This window comes from Pipistrellus kuhlii, unplaced genomic scaffold (genome assembly GCF_014108245.1).
Source record: "Pipistrellus kuhlii isolate mPipKuh1 unplaced genomic scaffold, mPipKuh1.p scaffold_m20_p_3, whole genome shotgun sequence".
Taxonomy (NCBI): Eukaryota; Metazoa; Chordata; class Mammalia; order Chiroptera; family Vespertilionidae; genus Pipistrellus; species Pipistrellus kuhlii.
In genome coordinates, this window is record NW_023425529.1 from 152,945,066 (window position 1) to 152,969,928 (window position 24,863).

Below are 24,863 nucleotides of genomic sequence, written 5' to 3' on the forward strand. Positions count from 1 at the left end.
TTTGGGAGGCAAACAGAGCTTTTAATTGTTAACACTTCTTTTCTCTGCATTTCCTTCTGTGTGGGAGGAAGTCATCTTTGATAGTCATTGACATTGATGAAAATCAACATCCATTATACCAACAATTTTCTCTTTTTTTGTCTTTTATTGAGTAGAAAACAGAAAAATTAGAAAGCTACTGTCATTCATTAAGCTTCACTGAGCAAACAGTTAACATAGGAACTGTAATTTCTTTGGCGGCCGTCCAGAAATAGCATAGTGCAGCTAAAAGGCAATTCTTGTAGACACTTCTGTTAAATGTCTCTTGACTAACAGAACCATCTACAGCATGAGCATCTAATTATCCAGAGAACATTAAAAAAAAAATCTCCTCTTGATGATGAGTCAATTGAAGTCTTGGTGGAAATACAGAATTGACATAGAGTCATTTAACTTTTACATACAATAATAGAAATGTTATATTGAACACAATGTACTTGGAAATGGTACCAAAAGCAATATGAAATTTAGGCTGGCCTTATGCATACATTTAAAAATACATTACTATTGACAAAATATCATTTAAATTGAGTTAATTGTTAATATAAACTGTAAATTCATCAGCTGGGCTGATGGATAAAGAGAGTCATGCTTTAGGAGTTTGTTGCCTACCTGATGAAATGACTAAGTGGTCATATTTCCTTTTATAGAAAAAATATAAAAATCTAGAAACTGGAAAAATATTTTTTTCATTTCTATGTCAGAGGTTCTCAACCTTTCTAATGCTTCAACCCTTTAATACAGTTCCTCATGTTGTGGTGACCCCCAACCATAAAATTATTTTCGTTGCTACTTCATAACTCTAATTTTGCTACTATTAATGAATCATAATGTAAATATCTGTGTTTTCCAATGGTCTTAGTCTCTACAGGAGCGCTTCTCAACCTGTCGGTCGCCTAAGACCATTGGAAAACACAGATATTTACATTACAATTTATAACAGTAGCTATAAGTGAATGATGCATTTTCATAGATAATGCTTCCAGGGAAAACCTTAACCACACAACCAATTTTATCCTTTTAAAGACTGACATAGAATAGTAAAATGTGCCATGTATCTGAACATAGAGAAAAAAAAGGAAAAAACCTGAATTTGGAACAAAAACCCTTTAAAAGATTTTACTCTTCAGTTTATATAGAATAGATCCGACTATATAATCCTACTAATTCACGCTATGTTTTCCTTTCATATATAAAGACCCGTTTCTGCTTCAGTTCTTTTATTCAGTAGGGTCTGTAGTCACTATAAGAACGTCATTGTAGGAAACTTGAACTGTGTTACAGTGGGAAATACCATTTAGATGGCGAAGAGAGAGGAGCAAAGTGGAGCTGACTGAACTGTGGATAGGTCCTGGTTCTGCAGCGATATGTGTGCTCTGAGGCAGACTTCGTTCACAAACACACACTATTTGCCACCTCTCCGTCTCACCTCCTGCCCTCCTACCTTCCCTCTCATCTGGTGCTGAAAGTTTTCTGATTTGGAGATCAGGCAGAGGCAGAACAGGAAGTAGCATGTCTCAATGAGGCTGATAGCAGGTGAGATTCAGTAGTGTGTGAAGGCAGGCCAGGACAGGCACTACAATGAGTTTTTGTTTTTTTCCCAGAGGTACCACTTATGTCTACCCTAGGTCTCTCCTTATCATTGCTCCCTGGTAGGAGAGAGACATTAATCCTGCACATGTCTACCTCATCTTCCTTTTCAGCCCATCTTTAAGGACCAAAAACCCAATGTTGTGAAGACAGCTCATCAGTGATAGAGTAAATGTCCTTTATTGTCCACTTTTGTTTAATCACACATCATTTAACTTATTGTGAAAGCAATGCATATTCATCTTTAAAAATGCAGATAGTAAAGAAGAAAATGATCCATAATCTTAATATACAGGTATAACCTCCTTTTACATTTTGGTACATAATATTTTGGTCTGTTTTTATTTATTTTTTTTTGAATTTATCATTTGTGTGCTCCCTGTCATGTATTTTCTTTTCATTTAATACAAAAATTAAGACATAGTATTTTTTAATTTTTAAAAATATATTTTTATTGACTTCAGAGAGAGGAAGGGAGAGAAACATCAATGATGGAGATAATTACTGATCTATTGCCTTCTATTGGGGAATCTAAGCATGCAACCCAGCCATGTGCACTAAAAATTGAACCCTAGCCGAAACCAATTTGGCTCAGTGGATAGAGCGTCTGTCTGTGGACTGAAAGGTCCTGGGTTTGATTCCAGTCAAGGGCATATACCTTGGTTGTGGGCACGTCCCCAGTGGGGGGGGTGTAAGAGGCAGCTGATCGATGATTTTCTCTCATTGATATTTCTAGCTCTCTATCCCTCTCTCCTCCTGTCTGTAAAAAATCAATAAAATATATTTTTAAAAAATTGAACCCTATCCTCCTGGTGCATGGGTTGGTACTTTACCCCTGAATCACATTGGCTGGGCTGTAATTTTCCCCTCACCATTTAATCATGTATTTTGGGTATCTTTCCATGCTCACAGAGGAAAAACCTAATTTTTACCTTTAATGGCTGCTTGCTAAATCCAAGCTACACATTGCACTAATTCCTTTTTGATTGATATTTACATCATTAGTTGTCTTTCAATAACATAAATACCATCATGTTTAATATTCCTGAACAAGTACTTTTGTGTACTTTTCCTTTTCTGGGGACATATCATTTGAAGTAGATTCTTATGCTAAAATTCCCACATTTTCAGAGTACATATTGTGAAAAAATAAAAAAAGGTACATCCAGAGTTGTACTATTTTGTACTTCATACCTCACCAATCTTTGTCCTAGCCATCTTTTTATCTCTACCAATCTGACATCCAAAATAATTCTAACTCACTATTGTTTTACAGATTCCCCACCCCTTAGTAATCATAGGTTGAGTGGTAAATATTTGTATGTTTGTCTATCCTCAGTACATCTCTACAAATTCTCTGATTGGTGTTCTTTTTGCCTTTGTCTATTTTGCTTTAGGCATATTTGTCCTTTACATATTGGTTTCTAAGAATTGTTTATGTTTGTGAAAGTAATTCTTTGTCTTTTGCACACATGTGGTTATTTATTCCAACTGTTTGTTTTTGGTGTTTTGTTTGCAACCAACTTTTTACATTTTTATATAGATCTATTTCTATTTTTCTTTATAGTAATTTGATTTTGGGATTTTGAATAAAATATTTATTTTATAATTTGTGATTTTAGTTTATATTTTTAAATCTTCAATCTAACTACAATTTGCTCTAATGTGAGAAGTAAGAAAGAAATTTAACTTTATCTTTCCCTCAAATGATGATTAGCTGGTTGCTCTAAAGATGATTATTGATAACTCACACAAAGTAAATATAATTGGCACTTCCTCTTTGTAAATCTACATGTGACCACAGTTATATTTCTCCGTCTAATCCAACATACTTTATAACTTGACCTCATCCTAGCCAGCAAAATTTATTCCTGGGTTTTCTTCCACGCACCTTCTGCTCCAGGGATTCCTTAGGATCCCTATACCCATCCCTGCCCTTCTTTGTTTATTTTTGCTTTCTTGACTTTTCTTGATTTGTCCTACTTCCAATCAATTCTAGAATATTTCCCAATCTCTTTACATATCCAGACCATCTACCTTACTTCACCCTATATGTATTTCTTCTTCCCAAAACTCTTACAGTATTTCTCACAGTATTTATGTCCTAGTTTACAAAATGCTAGTAGTCAGATGTTTATTGTTTGCTTATTTTTCTTTCATTAGCTTTCTTTTTTGTTAAGTATATTGGAAGCTTCATGAGGACAAGGATTTCATCCTATGCTGTTTTAATTTTGGGGATACTATCTTTGAGACAAACCAACACAGAGCTAACGACATATTCCATAATCCTATATAAATATTGACCTAGAATAGTAACTTTTGTTTATTAAAAAAAATCTCTGCTATCAATTTTTGATGGGAATAATTTTTTTTCTGAATACATGTATTTTTTTCAAATATAAAGTAAGTCACAGATTTTTTTAAAAAAGTAATATATAAGCCTTTTCTTTTCATGAATTTTTCTCACTAGACTCACATAAACGTATTTTTCCCATGTAGGAACTTGTGTGTGTGGTGAATGTTCTTGCCACGATGTTGACCCAACTGGAGACTGGGGAGATATTCATGGAGACACCTGTGAGTGTGATGAACGGGATTGTAGAGCTGTCTACGACAGATATTCTGATGACTTCTGTTCAGGTAACTGCTCTCCAAATTCCTATTTGAAATTTTAAAAATATAATTTTTCCTATTTGAAGATTCATTCTGATTCTCACAGAAACTATAAAGGAACTGAATGTGCATTCTGAAACATTGGATACCCACAGCACTCCTATTAGTCACTTGGAAATCTTTAAGATAATTCATACTTTGAGCAAAGACTGGAGAGGAAAATGCATCACTCCCTTAAAATTAGTCTAATTTTCCACCGAGGAAAACCATTAGCTCTAGATATCTATTGCTTAACTCAGAGAATTCAAAACTGGCAGACCTTATGACAATTAACAAAATAGGTACCATGATGAAAAGCTATATTAATATATTGCAAAACTTAAGGTAATGCAACTCTCATGGATATTTTAATGCATTAATTATTCAATATAATTTACATACCAAAATTATTCTGCAAATTAGTTTAAATTGAATATCATTAGTGGGTTCAAAAAATGTTTCATAAATATTTATGGAGGAAACAGTATTTGCCAGGGTCTGGACTGCATCTGGGCTTCTGGGCTCAGCAATGAAGGAGCTAAACATGATTCTTGACTTTATGGAGCTTGAGATCTAAATGAAAAGGGAAATATATGACCTGCCAGACTTTTTAAGGGTTTGATTGGGAAAAAATAGTCAGATCTGTCTGGGAAAGTGTCATTTAGCAAAAATGGTTTATGGGTGTGCAGCCCAGTTAGGTTTGATAATCCAGAAGGCAGAGACATGTGCACAGACATCTCTTTAAGCTTGACTTCTTGGTTGGCGCACATTGATAGAAAACACCCCTGGTCTATTCAAAGCAAAGGGAGATTAAAGAGCTGCCCTATCTCAGTGTGAATGTACAGCTACAAGACCTCTGGTGTCCTTGAGGGGAGCCTGTTGTGTAAACTTCCTGCTATGGAAAGTTCCCTCTTCTGAAGAGCCCTCGTGTTCAGGAGGATTTCCTAAATATTTCAAGAATTCTGTTCACTTGAGGGGATGCTATTCTTTTCAGATTTTCTACTCTCATTAATATGAATGTTCTTTATTATCACACCAGCATATTGCAGGGCTTGACTCTATTGTAAAGGCAAGGGGGAGTTTGTGATGGTTTTATGCAGTGGTGTGCTGTAGTCACAGGACTGGTTGTCTAGGTAAATGTTACTGAGATGGAAAATATAGAAAGAAGTTGTCAAATATATCAGTCATAAAGGACAAATGGCAACCTAACATTTATTGTTTTTAGCTCATTAAATATGTAAGTCTAAAGGATCAGGACTGAATGTGAGAATTTAGTGATAAGCACAGAGTTGGTAATGAAAACTATATTGAGACTCAGAGAACACCATTTAAGAATGTCATTTTAAGCCGAAACTGGTTTGGCTCAGTGAATAGAACATCAGCCTGTGGACTGATAGGTCCCAGGTTCGATTCCTGACAAGGGCATGTACCTTGGTTGCGGGCACATCCCCAGTAGGGGGTGTGCAAGAGGCAGCTGATCTATGATTCTCTCTCATCGATGTTTCTAACTCTCTATCCCTCTCTCTTCCTCTCTGTAAAAAAAATAAATAAATAAAAAAAAATATATATATATGAATGTCATTTTAAGATTGTGAGATAAAATATTAATTTACTCAATTTAAAATAAGAAAATAAAAGATATACTCAATTTTTATGTATAAAAATGTGTGTGGCTTTCTGATATACTATATTGTCCATAGGGTACACTCTTGCTTGTTAAATTTATGAACCTGATTTGGGAGTGAGGTAGAAAATTTCAAAATAAATACATTATAGTGATAATTAAGGCTCTTGTGAATTGGTCTATCTCAATTGTGAGGAACTAGGACCATGAGGTGAAGATGGGTATTGGCATTTCAGTTGATATCTTCTTCCTTTTATAAGGTCACAATTTATGTTGCATGTTATTAAGCTTAGAATTAATATTATATGTTGGACAGATAAAAGCCATTAAAAAGGAATACTTGGAATCTGAAACTTTGCACTTTATTTACTCTCTCCCTTCTTCCTTCTATCTTATTTTTCTTTTTCTCTCATTTTTCATTCTTCCACATCCTATGAGATTTCAGACAAGAATGTCAAGCAATTGAGGTTTGCCATGGAAGGCAGTTGGAAGAGAATAATTAACTATTTTTATGTGGTTTCCATGGTGTGGGTAGAGACAGTTAGGAATGGGCAAAAGAGTTAAGGTAATAGGCTGCAGTTTGAACAATAAGAAATAAGACAATGAGACGTGAAATCTGTAATAGTGATTTTATTTGTCATTATTTGAGTGGACTGAATGTGTCCAGTTCTCCACAGCCTGCCTCTCACAGTTAAGTAGACACATTTAGGAAAGAAGAAACATTAACAGAGATCCTATCTGATAGATGCTTACCAAGTTTGTTCACATATCTCATTCCATTTTAGACTCACACTAACTCAGAGAGGGAGACATGATTATATTTTAACAGAAGAGGAAACAGGTTCAAAAAAATTAAGTAATTTGAAAAAGTTCCCACTGCCTTTAAGTGCCATTTGAAAACATATGGCCCAAATACTCATGTAATTTACTCTCCAAGTGATGAAAATAAAAGTCTTCGATTTATTTTAATAAGGAAGAACTGTCCTTCTTGGTGCTCAAAACTCTTATAAAACTAAGCTCCTCTGAACATAATTATGATCTTGGGCAGGCACCAAGATCTCAGCAGTATTTCTTTATTCTTACTAAATCTGTGTAATTTTATATATTATGCTTAGTGAATTATTAGTCTTTACAATCTTTCTAATTGCCTAAGTCACACCATAGGAAGGGTGCCATGCAGCTGATTACTGAGTATGTTAATAGCTTAGTTTTATGAGACGAAAGTAATCCAACTACTTCAATATTCTCTCTAGATTTATGCAAGGCTGGAGTGTAATACGGTTCAGACTAAATGCAGCTTTATTTTTAGCTTCTGTTCTTGCCATCCAGAGAGTGTTGGTCTTGTTAAAATCCAAAAGAAATCTGATGGATTGGCTCTTTTAATTGACATTCTTATTTTATTAATGCTTTCTCACTGTCCATTCATCTATTCAGTAATACACTTACCTGTAGATATTTTATGCCTACTACATCATGGGTATGGAAGTACCAATATTTTAAAATCCAGTCCCTGTTTTCAAATAAACTTGCTTTATTTAATTTTTTTTTATTGTTATACATTTTTCACCATTTACATGGTGCATGTGTTCATGGGTAGTTAGTCATACACAAACATCACGCACACACTCACACAAACACCTCAAAGATATTATTGACAAAACTTGGGTGTGACTAAAATGGCTAGGACATGACCAGGAATCCTAAAGTATACCAACTGTTATTTCAGTTCTATGAGCTGCTCCATTGAATTTACTTTCTGATTCTGAAATATGCTTCTATTCCTGATGATTGCTTACCACCCTGGTCTCTTTCTTAAATTTCAATAATTGAAAAATTATGCTGCAGTGTGACCCAAACTCCATCTTTCAGCTTGTGTTGCCTACCAAAAATAATGAAAATATAAGATTAGTCCTGGCTTATAGTAGTTTGTAAAATGGGATCTTTTGATAAAACCTATATCATGTGGGAAATTTTATCATTATGTATTATGAAAACACTAAGGAAAGAAACTGAAGGAAATGATTAAGTATGTTCAGTTTGCATTATCTTGAAGGAAAATCAATATATTGAATGATTTTTTAAAATAACAAGTACTGATTAGATCTAATTTATTCCCCAAAACTTTTCTTTATTGATTGTCTTCATATTACTTTGTAAGAAACTACTTGTCAACATCAGATTCCAACTCATGAGCATTTTAAAAGAAAGGAATGTCCACTATAGCAGAAGAATGTTTGTGTGGAGTGAATGAAACTGCTTCTGTCCTGTATTTCTGAGTTTAGATAGCTTAAATCAAGGGAGAACAATAATTGCAAAGAACCAAAACTGGTTTGGTTCAGTGGATAGAGCGTTGGTCTGCGGACTGAAAGGTCCCAGGTTGGATTCTGGTCAAGGGCATGTACATTGGTTGCAGGCACATCCCCAGCAGGGGGTGGGCAGGAGGCAGCTGGTCGATGTTTCTCTCTCATAGATGTTTCTAGCTCTCTGTATCTCCCTTCCTCTCCGTAAAAATCATTAAAATATATTTAGATAAAACATTAATGAAAATGATTCTGTTTAAAAAATAAAATAAAATAAGATAATTGCAAAGAAAAAAAAATCAGTTTTGGTGTCAATATCATGGCTTGAGAGCCTATTTAAGTTCTACCTGCCCAACCAACCATGATGACACTGGATGTCTGGTCTTGCTGCCAACTCCCCACCCATATGGTACAGATTGGGATGTGATCCCGTAAACCGTACATATTAACACTAAAACCATGCTGTTCTCCCATTGTTGTTGTTGTTATTGTTGTTGTTGTTGTGTGTGTGTATTTTAATGTATGCCTACAGATCTTTTGAAAACAGTTCTCATATTTAATATCAGGAATAAATAACAACAATCTGTATCTTTTACTTCTGTTTTGTTATCCTTTGCTTGCAGAGTTTAAAGGAATATTTGTTAGAAGCAATGACATTAACTCCTGCAGGCATACTCTATAAGCTTGATAAACTAGCATGGAAACATTACATATCTGATCAGAATGGTGAAGCCAACATCTTTTAGCTCTCTCACTCTTAAAGATAAAGTCCAGTGAGATGAGGCCCCAAAAGATGAACTAGTGACACATTTAGACCAGGGACACAAGTTGTCTAATTTCTTTTATGCCCTTTCTTCTATTTGTGTATAAAATACTCTGATAGTGTACGTTATGGTAGTCTAAAAGATTTTGATGCTAAATAAATCCTCTCTTTTCTAAACTTTTCTTTGTGTGTCAAAACCATGCATGTTCATCTTCTTTATTTTATCCTTATAAAATGATTCTCTCTCTCTCTTTCTCTCTCTCTCTCTCTCTCTCTCTCTCTCTCTCTCTCTCTCTCTCTGTCATACCTTTTATTATGAATTGGGAAACTAGGAACTCTAGAAGAAAAATTGCAGTTTCCTTTATGACTGGAGGTGAAGCATAAATTCATAGGATTCATCCTTAAGATGGTCCATGATACTGCATTAAGTGTACAGGAAATAGAAGTACAATATATCATAGGCTACATCTTCCTCTAGTGTTTATAGCAGAGCACAGAAATAACAAAGGATTAAAAAAATGAAGCTACAATAATAACAGAGCTATTTTTTTTCTAGAGCACCTGCATTTTTCCATAATTTGTTAATGCATCTACAATTAATCTGACTTATTTTGATATTAATTGGGCCATATTTTAACTTTAAAAATACCTTACTAATTTGACTGTCTTTATAAATTTGTTTTATTCAACCACAGTTATTTTAATATTTCCATGTGAATGATCCTCAGATGGACAATAATTACTACTCTTAAATCTGTGTTCCAACTATAGAACTTGAGACTGTTCTCCCTTCAGTCACAGGTGTCCCCAGCATAGGCTTAGGTGCCTAATTATTGGGACCTTCAGCCTCGGCAAAGGTTGCTGCCTGAGGATTCCAAACAACTGCAGCAGCAGGTGGCATTCTCCTGGATAGGGATTTCCTGGCATCTGGAACCTACTGTATATTTTGTTCTAACTTTTACAGCTATTTTACACTTTCAAGAGTAAAGTCCCCCCCTTTTAATCTAACTTTCTTGTTCAAATTTTTATTTTGTTAAAGTGTCAACCGATTTTCCACATATGACAGCATGTTCTGTACTTTGCCTGGCATCCTCATGGCAGATCTAAATGTTCTTAAAATGAAACATCTTGTCTTCAAGAATTTCAAAGTAATTAACTCTTATAAGATGGCAGAATAGATTGTACTTTAAATGTTAAAGATTTTGTTTTAAAAATTGTTATTTACCTATGCATTTGCAATACAGCTCTCTTTGCAAATTTGGCTTGAAATTGCATGAGCGATGAGGAGAAGAGTAGGAATTTCTTAAGCTGGGATAAATGGCAAAAAGCCACAGGATCTACAACCACTGAAATCTAATTGCTAATAAATTAAACTAGTAAAATAAGAATTCTCACATTTGAAGGCCTAAATGATCCTATTCACATGTTATACATACAGGGTGTCCCCAAAAACATATACAAACTTTGAATAAGTATTAATTCCAATGGATTAAATCTGAAAAGGAACATTGGCATTAATAATTATTCAAAGTGTGGGTATTATTTGGGACAGCCTATATTTACTAGTAAGCACAATTTTCCTTTCCTTTAAAATTATGAGATCTAAGGCAGAGTATTAATGATAACAGCAATTTATTTTTAGACTCGGTTACATGGTAGATACTCAAGAAATATTTTTTTGAATTGAAATTAATAATATCAATTGCCAATGGAAAAATAGCATGGATTTTAATCCATTAACATAATACTTTATTAACTTTAAAAAAGTGTAATTTCACTTCCTTTAAAATTCTTCATGCATCTTTTGCAGCTTTTGTAGAAATCCACATTATTTTGCATCTGTAATGAGTACCTGAATGTTCCATAGGAGTTAGGAAAAGCTCAACTGAAGTTATCCTGCTTTTCTTCCTATTCCTACTTGGTTACATATGTGGACTCAAATAAATAAAAATAACAGCTCACTTTTATATAGCATTTTAAAATATATATATTTCTTGATAAATACGGGTATATAATGCATTATTATCCCATTTAAAGATGAAGAAACTAAACTTCAATGAGGTCATTTAACCAGCCCTACTCTGTAGGTAGCAGGATCAGGATTTGAATACAATTATTTGATTGATAAAATTAGAATTTTATTTTCTATCCCATATCACTATTTATCATAGTTCTTTAGGAGCTCTGTGTCCAAATAAAAAGAAATCAGCATCTTACCTGACCTCATTTGTGTGTGTAATTTGGTCTTCAAGAGTGAGAACTCCACACAGGTTACTGGTTTTAAGGATAAACATGTAATGTGTGGTTAAAAAAAAAAGAAAAGAAAAAGAAAAAGAAGTGAGCCCAGCCAGCATGGATCAGTGGTTGAGGGTCGACCTATGAACCAGGAGGTCACAGTTCGATTCCTGGTCGGGGCACATACCCGCTTGCAGACTTGATTCCCATTGTGGGGCATGCAGGCGGCAGCCAATCAATGAGTCTCTCTCATCATTTATGTTTCTCTCTCTCTCTTACTCTCCCTTCCTCTCTGAAATCAATAAAAATACAAATAAATAAATAAATAAATGTAATGAAAAAATGTGTGGGTGACTCCAAAAGATAAGACCCTGTTTCACAAATTATTTTCCATTTCCAATGCTTTCTTCAACATGAACTAATTGTCAAATCCATCAAATAGTCTATTTAGGCTGTAGCAGGCCAATACAATCACATGCATATGAATTTTGATAAATTCACATTTATAGCCCTATAAGCCTGTTCATCATATCTGGAGTTGTTGCTTTTCTTTACCCCTTATGAGCAATTAATATAAATTAGGTATTTAGGATCTTGAGAAAATTGTACTTTTGTCTTTTGTTTTAAGGTTTAATATTGCTAACTAAGATCCAGACTCATTTATAAAATTCCCTGTTGAAATGAATTCTGACTTCAATATATATATATATTTTTTTTACTGCTCTCATTGTGAAGGTCATGGACAATGTAACTGTGGACGATGTGACTGCAAAGTAGGCTGGTATGGGAAGAAGTGTGAGCACCCACGTTCCTGCCCACTGTCGACTGAGGAGAGCATCAAGAAGTGCCAGGGGAGCTCTGATCTGCCCTGCTCCGGAAGGGGTAAGTGAGGGCTCTCAGGCCTTATCACCGCCTCCTAATCCTATGAGACAGATGAATTCAGTTCACATATATCCTCTTGAAAATAAAGCTATCGATAAGATTCCTAAATGAGAGATCAGTCTTTTAAGAACTAATAAAACCTATATATAATATGATGTATCAGAATTGTACACTTGGAAATGTATATAATCTTATTAACCAATGTCACCCCAATAAATTTAATGAAAAAAAAAACCACACACAAGTTCTATGAATGAAAGTACCTGGAGAAATATCATCTCTCTTTTCCTTTTTGTCCCACACACACAGTCACACTAACAGGCTATCAATTCATTGTAACTTTGAGGTTTGCCCAATTTTAGTTCATTTCAACTCAGTTCAATGATCCATTAAAAAGAAAATAAAAATGTTTGAATATTTGCTCAAAATTTTCTGAATGAGAGCATCTAATAGTTCACTGCCATTTCTGAAACTCAATAACATTGGTGTGTTGGGGAGAGTGTTGGCTTCTGAAAGAGCATTGTATGCACAGATAGTTCTGAATGGGCTTTTGTTGTCTGAGAAGGCATGTGGTCTCAGGTGCACTCTTGGTACCAGATCAGTACAAATTGAAGAAGGAAGCATTCATCTAGCGGAGAGTTGGTTCCATTCTTTTAGATTTATCAAAATAAGAAATACAATTTCACCTCTAACTTGAAAATGGCAACAAACATTAATATAAACTATGCTTTCAGAGGAACTGGTAATGGAAGTTATTGTAAATTTTATTCGTGAGAGATTAAAAGGAATACTTCCTTTACCTGAATGTTAGATCAGCTATTTCATTTTTATGGTACAGTTTTCTTTTTGAAAAATAAATTTGTTATTGAGATATAAATCAAATACCATAAAAGTTGCCTTTTTAAAGTGTGCAACTTAATGGCTGTAAGTATATTAACAGAATTATGCAACTATCACCATTATTCTAGAACTTTTTCATCACCACAAAAAGAATATCTATACCCCTTACCAGTCATGGCCCATTCTTCTCTCCCTTCAACCCCTAAACATGATTAATCTATAGATTTTCCTAATCTGGGTATTTCACATAAATGGGTTTATAAAATATATGACCTTTTTGTTTCTGGCTTTTTTTTCCCCACTTAGGATATTTTCAAGCTTTATCCATGTTGCAGCATGAACTTCATTCCTTTTTATGGCTGAATAATATCCATTTGTATGGATAGCCCACATATATTTATCCGTTTATCTTTTAGTGGACATTTGGAATGTTTCTACTTTTTGGCCATCTTGAGCAATGTTCTATAAACATTCATGTATAAGTTTTTGTGTGAATTGTGCTTTAATATCTCTTGGGTTTATATCCATAAGTGGGATTTCTGAGTCATATTGTAATTTAGGTTTAACTTTTTGAGGTACTGTGCTTAAGATGGCTACATCATTTTGCATTCCCACCAGCAATGGTGAAGGTTCCAGTTTCTTCACAACTTCCCAATATTTGTTATCATCTGCTTTTGAAATTACTTATAGTTTTCCTCATGTAGAAAACTCCCAAAGTCACCAAGATTATTTGTGCTATAGGTATTTTCCTATACTCTGATATTTGTTCCTAATGATTATAAGTAGGGAGATAAGAAAGAAATGCATAGAGGAATATTTTCATTTCACAAGCATTTCTGACTTACCCTGCTTTCACTGAATAACCCTAGACAAAAACTAGTGTTTTGCCTGCATTTATACAGTATTGCCATTATAGTGCTTTAGTCTCTCATGCTTTTAAAGTAACAAAGATGAAAAGTTAGTATCTTTTAGACTACTATTATTTATTTACTCACACATTCATTTATTGTTAAAATAACTTACATCATAGAAAAAAAAACCATACACAATATCTCTCAAATAGAAAATTACTCTAAATATATATATTTACCAGTTGTTTTTCATTTGTCCCTAAAACTTTTAATATAAGGCTACTGCATGAAGGTTCTTATGGGCTGTGTCTATACATTTTTAATAAACTCCAGTAAACACATCTTTGTCTCTTACCTTCCTGGAGATTAACTAATAAATTTAGCTACCATTTGAAGAAGTAGAGTATATCTAAAGTTTATTAAAAAGGTTTTGAATATATGGATTAAGTTATGGTTACTTCTTATAATTTATTTAAGTCTTTTGAAATACTTTACAGATAAATAATAAGCTTTTCTAGCTTCCTTATGGAGAAATTGAGGTATTGATGAGTGAGGTGATTTCTCAGGGAACCATAACAAAATGTAAGAATATTGAGAGTGAAGACCAAGGGTTTATGGGAGCCAGTACTCAGACCAATGACCAGAGACCCTTCCTTTTTCATAGTGCTACATCTGCAAACTCATTGGCATGGGGTGTTTCATAGCAAATACTCAACATGAAACTTGCGAAGGATTAGTTTTGTAATATATGAGTGACAATTGCATCAGTGGTTACATGAGTGAGGAAAGCAATTACAAGGCCCATTGGTTCATAAGCCAGAGAGCCTCTTCAGCTTACCAGCTGGGGCCAAGAAAAATAAACTACCTTGGAAGAATGTACTGAAGTTCCTCAGTCGAGTTCACCTCAAGGGCCAGGTGAAGGCATTTTCCACTGGAATTTTAATTATAATAGATGCATTGCTTCTGCTGGTGATAACTTAGTGTGACCCTTATGTCTTGAAGGTAGAAGAATAATTTACATTATCTCTTATGTTATCTGCTTATCCTCTGATTCCTTGATTTCTATTTCTTATTGCCTAGGAATAACTTTTCATTTAATTTAATTGACTCTCATATAGTCAATATGGATGTACAGTTGTTCATCCTAATTTCTACTCCTGGGAGTTAGGCATGATGTACAACTTTATTTTCATACCAATGTTCTGCTAAAAAAACTGAAATGATAGCTTACACATTAGTTTTAAACTCTTCTTGACTTAAAACTACATTTATTATTATTATCCAGGTTCTCTTCTTGAGTCTGTCTGGCTTTGATTAATAAAAAGATGTGTTCACTTCAGAGCAGAAGCTAAAGAGGCAGAGAGAGATTTGCCATCTCCATTTTCATCTGGCCCTGGGATTTGGGTATTTGAGATGGTGGCTGATTAGTCTCTAAATGAGGATGATTAGCAGAAACCTCTGCTGACACCACCAAGGGACCTGTAACAGAAGCAAGAAATAAACCTATCTTTTATGAATCAGCTCACATGTTAGGGTAGTTTGTTACTGCAGCCGAACTCCTGACTCATACTGTCTGCCATGTACAACATTAAGGGAACACATTTAAACCAAAGCAAACAAACAAGCAAATGCAACAAAAATCACATTTAAACACATAGAAAACAATTGAAGTTAATACTGTATGTATATCATATCAATATCTAAATCGAAATAAATATAAACATGCACATATTTTACAAATGATGTATTTATGCTATTCTATCAACAGCATGCTATGTACACTTACTCAGTGGGTAAAATGTTAAGAACATTGAATGCATTGTCTTTTTTGCTATCCCCCAAATATAATGAGGTAGGAAAAAGAACAATTATTCTTCTTTTTACAGAAAAAGAAATTAGAAGTTTTAACAGTTTGACATCTCACATAGTAAGTCCCAGAGATGCAAGTTTTAACACAAAGTTTTAGTACAGGCCCTCCGACTCCAGAGCTGTCATTTTAAATGATTTACTGGTCCTTTTATTATACCAATTTGCTGAACAATATGTAATGAATTTATTTATTTCTTTGTTACATTCTTATGCAAAATCATTTGTATAAACTGCATGGTATTCCATACTGATTGTAACAAAAGAACTAACTTTCTTTTCTTACACATCTAAATTGTCTCATTTTATTCACATTCTAAATATTATATTTTATGCCCTAGTTGAATAAAGCATTAGCTTGCAGATTAAAGGGTCCTGGGTTTGATCCCATCAAGGGTACATACCTTGGTTGCAGGCTCCTCCCTAGCCCCCGCCTTGGTCAGGGTGCATGCAGGAAGCAACCAATCCATGTGCTTCTCTTAAATTGATATTTCTCTTTGTCTTCCCTTCTCCCCCCAACTCTCTCTGGGAAAAATATCCTCAGGTGAGGATTTAAAATAATAACGATAATAATAATAATAGTAATAATAATAATAAGTACAATATTGTGCTTTACATTCAGATAGCCTAAAAGTTGTGCAATTTCTTAGTATTAATTCTGACATGTAGAATGCATAGACCTAAATTAATAAAAATACATTAAAGTTTTTCAATTAAAAACCGCCCCAACACGGTTTGGCTCAGTGGTAGAGCATCGGTCTGTGGACTGAAAGGTCCCAGGTTCGATTCCGGGCAAGGGCGTGTACGTTGGTTGCGGGCACATCCCCAGTAGGGGGTTGTAAGAGGCAGCTGGTCAATGTTTCTCTCTCATTGATGTTTCTAGCTCTCTATCCCTCTCTCCTCCTCTCTGTAAAAAATCAATGAAATATATAAAAAAAAAAAACAAAAAAACAAAAAACAAACATACAAAAAAAAACCCGCCCCAACAATTTATATTCTCTGGAAAAGTTGTGCCAGTACAGCCTCCAACCAGGAGCATATCAGGGGTCTCTTCACCCTCCAATGCTGACAATTTAAATAATCAGTAGCTCTTCTCAATATATTTTTCTTATGGTGTTATGCAATTTTACTCTTTATCAAACTCCTTTTATTGACCTATAATTGTAAAAGAGTATTATTTTTCTGCAGACATTTTTAAAAAATATATTTTATTGATATTTTTTTACAGAGAGGAAGGGAGAGAGATAGAGAGCTAGAAACATCGATGAGAGAGAAACATCGACCAGTTGCCTCTTGCACACCCCCTACCGGGGATGTGCCTGCAACCCATGTACATGCCCTTGACCGGAATCGAACCTGGGACCCTTCAGTTCGCAGACCGATGCTCTACCGCTGAGCCAAACCGGTTTCGGCTCTGCAGACATTATTATTTAAAGGTTTGTGTTTGAGGTATTTCCCTCCTTTGATATTTATCCTTGTACCCAAGTCATCTTTTTGTTTGGTACTGAAATCCTGCGTGTTTCTGTTGCCTATCCTCCGTGCCATTTGGTTTTCTTTTATTAGACTTGTCCTAAGAGGTATTGTATATGTGTTAGTCCTTAAATACTCAAAGGAAGGTGTGAAATGGAACAAGAATAATAAATTGAGGTTAATTATTTAATATTATAGCTTCTAGAAAATAGAAAACATGTCCTCATTTTTATCAATTTGTATGTTTTAATTAATGAATTAAACAAGTTGGTTCAATTCCCATACGTAGGAATATACTTTCAAAGAATAATAGTGTGCCAGATTCATACCATCTGGAGATTTTTCAATTTATTGTTCCTTTTTTTTCTACTGGCAAAGCACGGTTTTAAAATTTCTTCCTTTTATTTATCAGAGAAGTTTTCCATGATGTATGTAATTTTTAATTCTATGTATTAATTACTCTATGTGATGTTTTATGAGTGATTATTTTTCTTATTTGTGTATACAGAGATGTTATTATTGAGAAGTGATAATAAGCGGTTTTAAAAATTTGAAGTCCTCGCTATATATTTATTTTTAATATAGGGGAGAGAAAGGCTTTTTATTTTTTATTAAAAATTTTACAGCTTTATTGAGTTACAATTGATATACAAAGAAAACCTGCACTTATTTAATGTATGCAATTTGATGAGTTTGGATATATACATACATCTATGATGCCTTCACCACAATCAAGATTCCTGCAAAAATGTCCTTGTGTCTCTTTGTGCGTGTGTGTGTGTGTGTGTGTGTGTGTGTGTGTGTAAGAATACTTAACATGAGAGGCACCTAAAACAGTCAAACTCATAGAAGCAGGAAGTGGAATGGTGGCTGCCAACTGATAGGAAAGGGAACGGGGTGTGGCCATTCCATGGGTCTAGAGTTAGAGCCATACCAGATGATTAAGTCCTGAAGATCTGCTATACCATCTAGTGCCCACAGTTAACAATGTGATATAGTGAACTTACACATTTATCAAGAGGATGGACCTCCAAATATTTTACATTAAGCACCAGACTACCTATTGTGATTTTGATTAAATTTAGAAAAATTCTCAATAGCCTAATTGAATGTCATTGTAAGTTAATTGCAATGGGAAACGCACAGTTTTTAAGTGGCAAGGAAACCTGTGTGCGACTTCAGCAGTGTTTTAAGACAGTGAGGGGGATTCAGATTAGCTCTGAGTGCAAAGATTGGTCAATCCACTGCATTTGCCAGTGCTCAAGGACTCTGGAACAGCCATGCACTCTTAGGGCATTTCAAACAGTCGTTAAGGACCACAGCCGAAAGAGAAATGACCTTGTAAAATCAATTTATTTATGTTTCCATACCCAGAAGGAATGTCCTGCTTTTAGTACTTCACTAAATGGGGAAAATACCAGTGAATTGCTAAATCATGTCAAAAGCAAAAGTTTTCACTTTTTTGTATTGTGACATTAAAGGTCTGTGCATCCCAAGTCTTCCAGGGATCTCAGAGCATACTTTAAACTTACAGTGCTCCCTCTTTGTTTTTTTTGTTTGTTGTTGTTGTTGTTTGTTTTTTTTTATATGTTCTATTACCATGGAATGACCTATAATAGTAATATGGTCTATAGAAAGATATAATAGCCTATTTATTATTTGCTTTCTTTGGACTCAGGAAAACTCATTAGAATGTTATAAACTGTATATGGAGCCTATATTTCACAAAATCTCTGAAGTTTAAATGTTACTTATTATGACTTTATTAAAGGTAGTATGGAGACAAAATGATTGGGATTCAGAGAGAACTAAATGTGGTGCCTCCAGCATGGTTTCTCTATGTCCTCGTGATGTGCTGGGACTTCTGTGTGTCTGGATGTTGTCTATCCTCATGAGGAGGCCAGTGGTGCAGGTGCCCAGATGTGGTATACTGGATGGTATTGATTAAATATAATATTAAATCTCTCACTCCTATGAAGAAGCAGCATTTACTAAACTAAAACTATGATCTGCATATAATGAAGGGAATGATTAAAACAACTTGAAAAGAGCCAAATTAAATAGAAAAGAAGACCTCATGCAAGGTGTCTCTTATTTCTCTACCTTTATTTTATCTAGCCTTTCTTCTTGTTATTTTTATATTCAACAGAACAGATAAAAGAAGAAATTCAGAAGCTGAATTGTGTATCTTTTTGAAGAATGATAGAAACTATTTTCATGGAAAATAAAAATAGTATTTTTTCAATTACCTGACATTCCTCTAATTTATAGTCCAAAGTCTGTATCATTCTCAAGAGAGTATTTTATTTTGTGTGTTCCACTCAACAACTTTGTTTAAATGTTTCATCTACAGCAACAGAAAATTTTGTATAAAAAATTAGAAACTATCCAAATCAATAGATAGTTTTTTATTACATTTTGCATAATATAAATTGAAAACCAGTGAAATTCTTTGGCCAAGGAAACTTCCTAGTAAAGGCTGCAACAAATATTGTCAAAATCTATTTGAAATGAAAATAGAAACTTGGACAAAAATTCAATCCTAATTTCTTTAAGTGAGCTTAAAATGAAATGTGTGACAACTGTGACAATTTTGTTACCAAAATTACATATTTACTAGCAGCCCAGTGCACAAAGTTCGCGCACTTGGGGGAGTGGTCCCTCAGCCTGGCCTGCACCCTCTCACAGTCTGGGAGCCCTGGGGATATGTCTGACTGAAGGCTTCATGGGCCTAAGCCTTCAGTCTGACATCCTCAGCATTGCCACGGAGGTGGGAGAGGTTCCCACCACTGCCGCTGTGCTCTTCAGCCATGAGCCCCGCTTCTGGTTGAGTTGCAGTCCCCCTGTGGGAGCACCCTGACCACCAGGGGGCAGCTCCTGCGTTCAGTGTCTGCCCCTGGTGGTCAGTGTGCATCATAGTGACCAGTCATATCGCCATTCGGTCATTTGCATATTAGCCTTTTATTATGGAGGATACACTGTAGATGAGGCCCCTTAGAAACATAAGAAATGCAAAAATTTCACTGTTAACTCATTCACGAATTGCCCCCACTTAAAATCAAACTATCCCTCTCCCACCCCCCAGCCCCCATGGGGCATGTGCTGTATGTACCTTGGGAACCACTGGGCTTGGAGCTTTTGCTCTCTGAGCTTCATTTCTGAATACATACGCATATACCATGGATATACCATGGGGATTGTAATCTCTTCTCTGCCTACCTCACTGGGTTGTCGTGAGGAGGTTCTGAGCTAATAAACCTAGAAATGTTTCATCAAGTAAGTGACGTCTATACGGGAAGGGATTGTTATTTCTAAGCTCATGGGTACCCTCACAGGTAGCAGGTGCTGATTAGGGGAAGAGGGCACGATTGTTTCCTGGGACTGTAGCTATGGAAGCTTTGCAGAGGGTTCCACAGGCCTTAAAGGGACGGGCTCTGGCCAGTGGTCATACCTGGAGGCACTGGTGGGGAACAGGGCAGTAAGGGGGCTGCTAGGGAGATGGCAAGGCTGAAGGGGAAGTAACTGTCGAACCTTATTGCTTGGCACCATTCTTTAAATTGAACAAGGCTATAATCTCCTGGAGTGGGGTGGGAGGTGAGCCAGGGTGGGGGTGGGCCAGGGTAGGGCCAGGTGGGCTAGGAGAGCAGGTTTAGCAGTGTCCCCAGCGAGGTTCAGCACACTTCTGTTGCGGAGACAGTGCTGCTGCTTTAGGGGAGGGGGAGAGGGTCTGAACCTGGGGTGCTGCTCAGACCTGACTCCACCCAGCCCTGGAGTTGTAGGGAGGAGAGGCCCAGCAGTGGTGGGCTGTGTGGCAGGGAAGAGATGGATAGTGGGAGCAGCTATCCCCGAGCTGGGTCTTCTCCTGGCCTGTCAAGCCTTCCCATCCACCCAGGGATGCGGGGGCTGGGGTAGGGTGTCTGTGCAGAAGGATTGGAAAAGCTCCCCATGGCCACTTCCTCTTCCTTCTTTGCAGGCCAGGCTCAGGTCAGATGCTCTCCTCACTCCCCCACCCCCCAACTTGGCTGTGTCCACTCACCCCCTGCTGCACAGGCAGCCTCCTGTATGCAAATTGGTTGTTACTGGGACAGCATATTACTTCTTTATATGTGTAGATTTCTATTAAAGCACTAAATATATAGTGAAGGATGTAATGTGGGGCTCTAGTGTTTATTTACTTGATTTTACTCAATATAAACAAGCAAATCAGACACTTTTAGTGGAAAACAATCTGGAATGGTTATTAGACAAAACCTTCATGGAACCATACACTCCACAGAGAGTATATGGCACACAAAGTCTAAAATATTTACTATCTGGCCCTTAACACAAAGAGTTTGCAGACCTCTGTGCTAAGCCTTTGTGATAAATGTGAAAATGTGGTGAAAAAAGGGTTTAAAAGTGTCTAGAGTCTCAGAAGAGGAAGATAATCTTTTTCTAAATACAGTTGGGTGCAAAAATATGATATCATGAAGTAGGTGAAACTAGACTTGAATCTGCAGGGATGAGTAGCAATAGACAGATGATAATTTAGTTAAAAAGTGCATTCCAGGTCAAGGGAGCAGCATAGAGAAACACTGAGTTAACAAGGGAATAACTTTCACAGAAAACATGAAACAAATTGACTTTTGATATATAAAGAATAAGAAAGTGATGGGAGACAGACAAGGGGCAAAGGTCATCTCATCTTCTCCCATAACCTTTCCTCATACTGAGATACATTTGAGACAGAAGAAGCAACTTATTTGAGAGCTTTTGTTCTCATAATTGTCTTCTGAGCTCAATTGTTAGTAAGGAAGACGCACATTGGAAGTATGGATGGTAAATACACTAAAATGACATCATAGAAATGCCAGGTTAAGCTTGCTTAGTGCCCATTCCATTACGTCATTGCTCAGATACCATGTTTAACATAACTAAAGTTACCAAGATCCAAATCTTTCCATGAAACAGAAAAATGCATTAATGTCCTCTCATGTGCCTTTCTTCCTCTTTCTTGCACATGAAATCACGCTTACTTATTTACTGACAGCATATGAGAAGACAAATACAGATCTAAAGTGGCTGTTTTATTAAAAGCCCTTCATAGAGCAAAGTAGCAAAATGACAACAGTTTAGCAGTCAGATTAGTATCTGAGGGTTACATTATCTGTATTGGCTATAACATATACACATGCCTACATGTTTTAAATACAGAGGGAGGTCATGTCACAGTGAGGCAAGATTGGGGGTCATTGGTATGAGAGTGAGAGAATGTAGACTTAGGCTGGGCTCTGTTAGATATGTGACCGAATAAGATACAGGCTACAATAGCAGCAACATCCTAATGGTGGGACTTTGAACTTGGTATCTCCAGGCTACTTTCCCACCTTCTCTTCTCTCTGTGGTATGTGAACTTGATTCTGTGTTCCAATTCATTTGGACCCCTAGATTTTGTATTTGCCCTCATGGGCTCTATGCCCTTTATTTCTAACCCACTTTTGCAATAAACTGCATATCTGGTTTGGCATAGTTAATGAGACATACTGAGAGCTGAATACTCAGGAGAATCAGGTGACTAGCCAAGCTGTCTTTCTCGACTCTGCTCTCTACTACCAACTAACTGTTTTGAGTATAGGGTAATATATTAATATTCTTCAGTTACAGCATCCTTTTATTTGGAATAGAAAAGTTGAGATGGATGAGTTTTTGTTCTCCCAAAGTATTTATTTCTCATGTGATGCCTTTTATTTGGATACAAGAGGAAAATCAGGATTATTTGGTTTCTTGACATTTCTAATTTTGGCCTATTTACTGCTTAAAATGTCCATGGCATGTGGTTGCTTGTAAATAGTGCCAAATGGTCTGGCATAGTACAGTCGTGAGCTGTAAAAGGTTTAAATTTACAATCAGAGTCCCCAAAGATGAAATAGCAAATATTTGAGGTCATAAGTAAAGTCCTTTGTAAGGACATTAAATCTTTTGCCAAGATTTCTTTCTCTAAATTTCTTCATAAGACCCTGGATTGCACAATAGTTAACCAAAGGAGCTTTAGAAAAGCATGAAAAATGCAAGCAAATATGGAGTATATAGTGACTGGAGATGTCTCTTTTCATATGATTATTTTGCTGGAAGTCTGGGTATGGTTATATGTTACTAGTGAATTATTGTTGTATTGGTGAGACAGAATCACAGAATGTATACTCTTGGATGTAGTTTATTGTAATTGTAAAGGAAGTAGTAGCCAAACCCAAGTGGCATGATGCATGGAGATTCTAAATCCACTCTTCTGGATAGTTCTACTACATAAAGAAAGAAATTTAGAGGAATTATTGGTAAATGAGCTCTTGGATGTGTTATGAGGCCTGAAGTTGTGTGGCTACACAAGGGTGTGACAGGCCTACTATATGCTCATGTTGTCCAACCCTCTTTCCAAATGTTTCTCCCAACCTTGTATGATGCCTGAGAAAACTATCAACAAACTTCACTCTCCTGATTGGGTAGAGAGACTCAGACACCCTGCTAATATTGTGCTTCCTTTGAACATCTAGAACCTTATCCAGTTAACCCCTCTAATTATGAGGATATATGCTTTTGAGGGGAAAGCATTAAAGAGATGGCCACATGGCTTATGACATCCATACAGGGCCGATCTACTCTCACCATTTATTAGTGTGCCCCTATAAAGATATTTTTGTTTTGCTTTGTCTTTGGATTTTTTTTTTTTTTTTTTTTAGCTCTGTGGAACCTGTTTTGTTATCCACAAAAGCAACATTATAACTGCTCTGTTTCTTCTAAAAAGTTATTTTAAGGCAAATTAATATGGTACATAGGATGTTGTTTTCTTGACTTAAACTCTTGTAAGTTTAAGAGTTTAAGTCATAAACTCTTTTTTTATAATTTCATATGGATTATAAATATATAATATGCAATTTTAAAGGGATTACAAGAGTTTAAGTAGTTGACCACAGATGAATTCAAGGACATAGAGTTTAATAGAAGTACTATGTCCAATATTCATTCACTCATTCATTAATCAATTCATTTATGCATTCAATCTATATTTATTGGAATTCTACTATGTGCCTAGAACCAGTCCAGGTGCTGAGGATAGAATAATAAACAGGACATCCAATGTCAAGGGTGTCATAGAGATTCTAAAAGTTTGGCTGGAGAAGTTAAACAAGAAAATAAATAACTGTGGTTAGTGCTAGGAGAAGGAAGTCAAGGCATTATATTAGAGTGGACTCTCCAGAGGGAGCTGCTTCAGATGAGGTGGCCAGAGACCCTCTCTGAGGAGATCCTATTTGGCAAGATCTGAGTGTTAAAAGGGGACCAAATAAGAACTGAAGGAAAATGGCTGGAAATTAGAAGGGGAGAGGGGAGGGAAAGTGGAATAGGTTTGCACAAAATTTCAGAGTTGGGTAATGAAGGTTTCAAGGAAGAAATCAAAGTTCAAAGTCAGGTAGCCTTTGTCCTTCAAGAGTCCATGGAGGAGACTTAGAATTTGTTGAAGAAGTATCTTTGAAATACCAGTGCTGAGCTTCCACCTGATTTAATTTGTCTGTGATGTGGCCTGGGCATCGGGGATTTTAAAAGCTCCCTGGTGCTTCTTTCCTGCAGCCACATTAGGAATCACTGCTCTGCGAGGTTGTGTAATGGGCAGTAGAATGGACTGAGCAGAAGACACTTTCGATTTTGCCCTACTTCCCACAGAGCAAATAGGGCTTCAGGGAGTGCTTAAGATTGCAGAAAAATTACTGTCTTGTGGGGTC

The 24,863-nt window shown here is 35.9% G+C and overlaps 1 protein-coding gene across 1 annotated transcript in view; it reads left to right on the forward strand.

The window, feature by feature from the left end:
- ITGBL1 (integrin subunit beta like 1) overlaps nucleotides 1–24,863 on the forward strand; it is a 196,049-nt gene that overhangs the window by 97,846 nt on the left and 73,340 nt on the right. Inside the window, exons 6-7 of the mRNA XM_036455992.2 lie at nucleotides 4,129–4,269; nucleotides 11,939–12,085. Of these exons, the coding sequence (XP_036311885.1) occupies nucleotides 4,129–4,269; nucleotides 11,939–12,085 (288 nt within the window). The remainder of the gene's footprint in view (nucleotides 1–4,128; nucleotides 4,270–11,938; nucleotides 12,086–24,863) is intronic.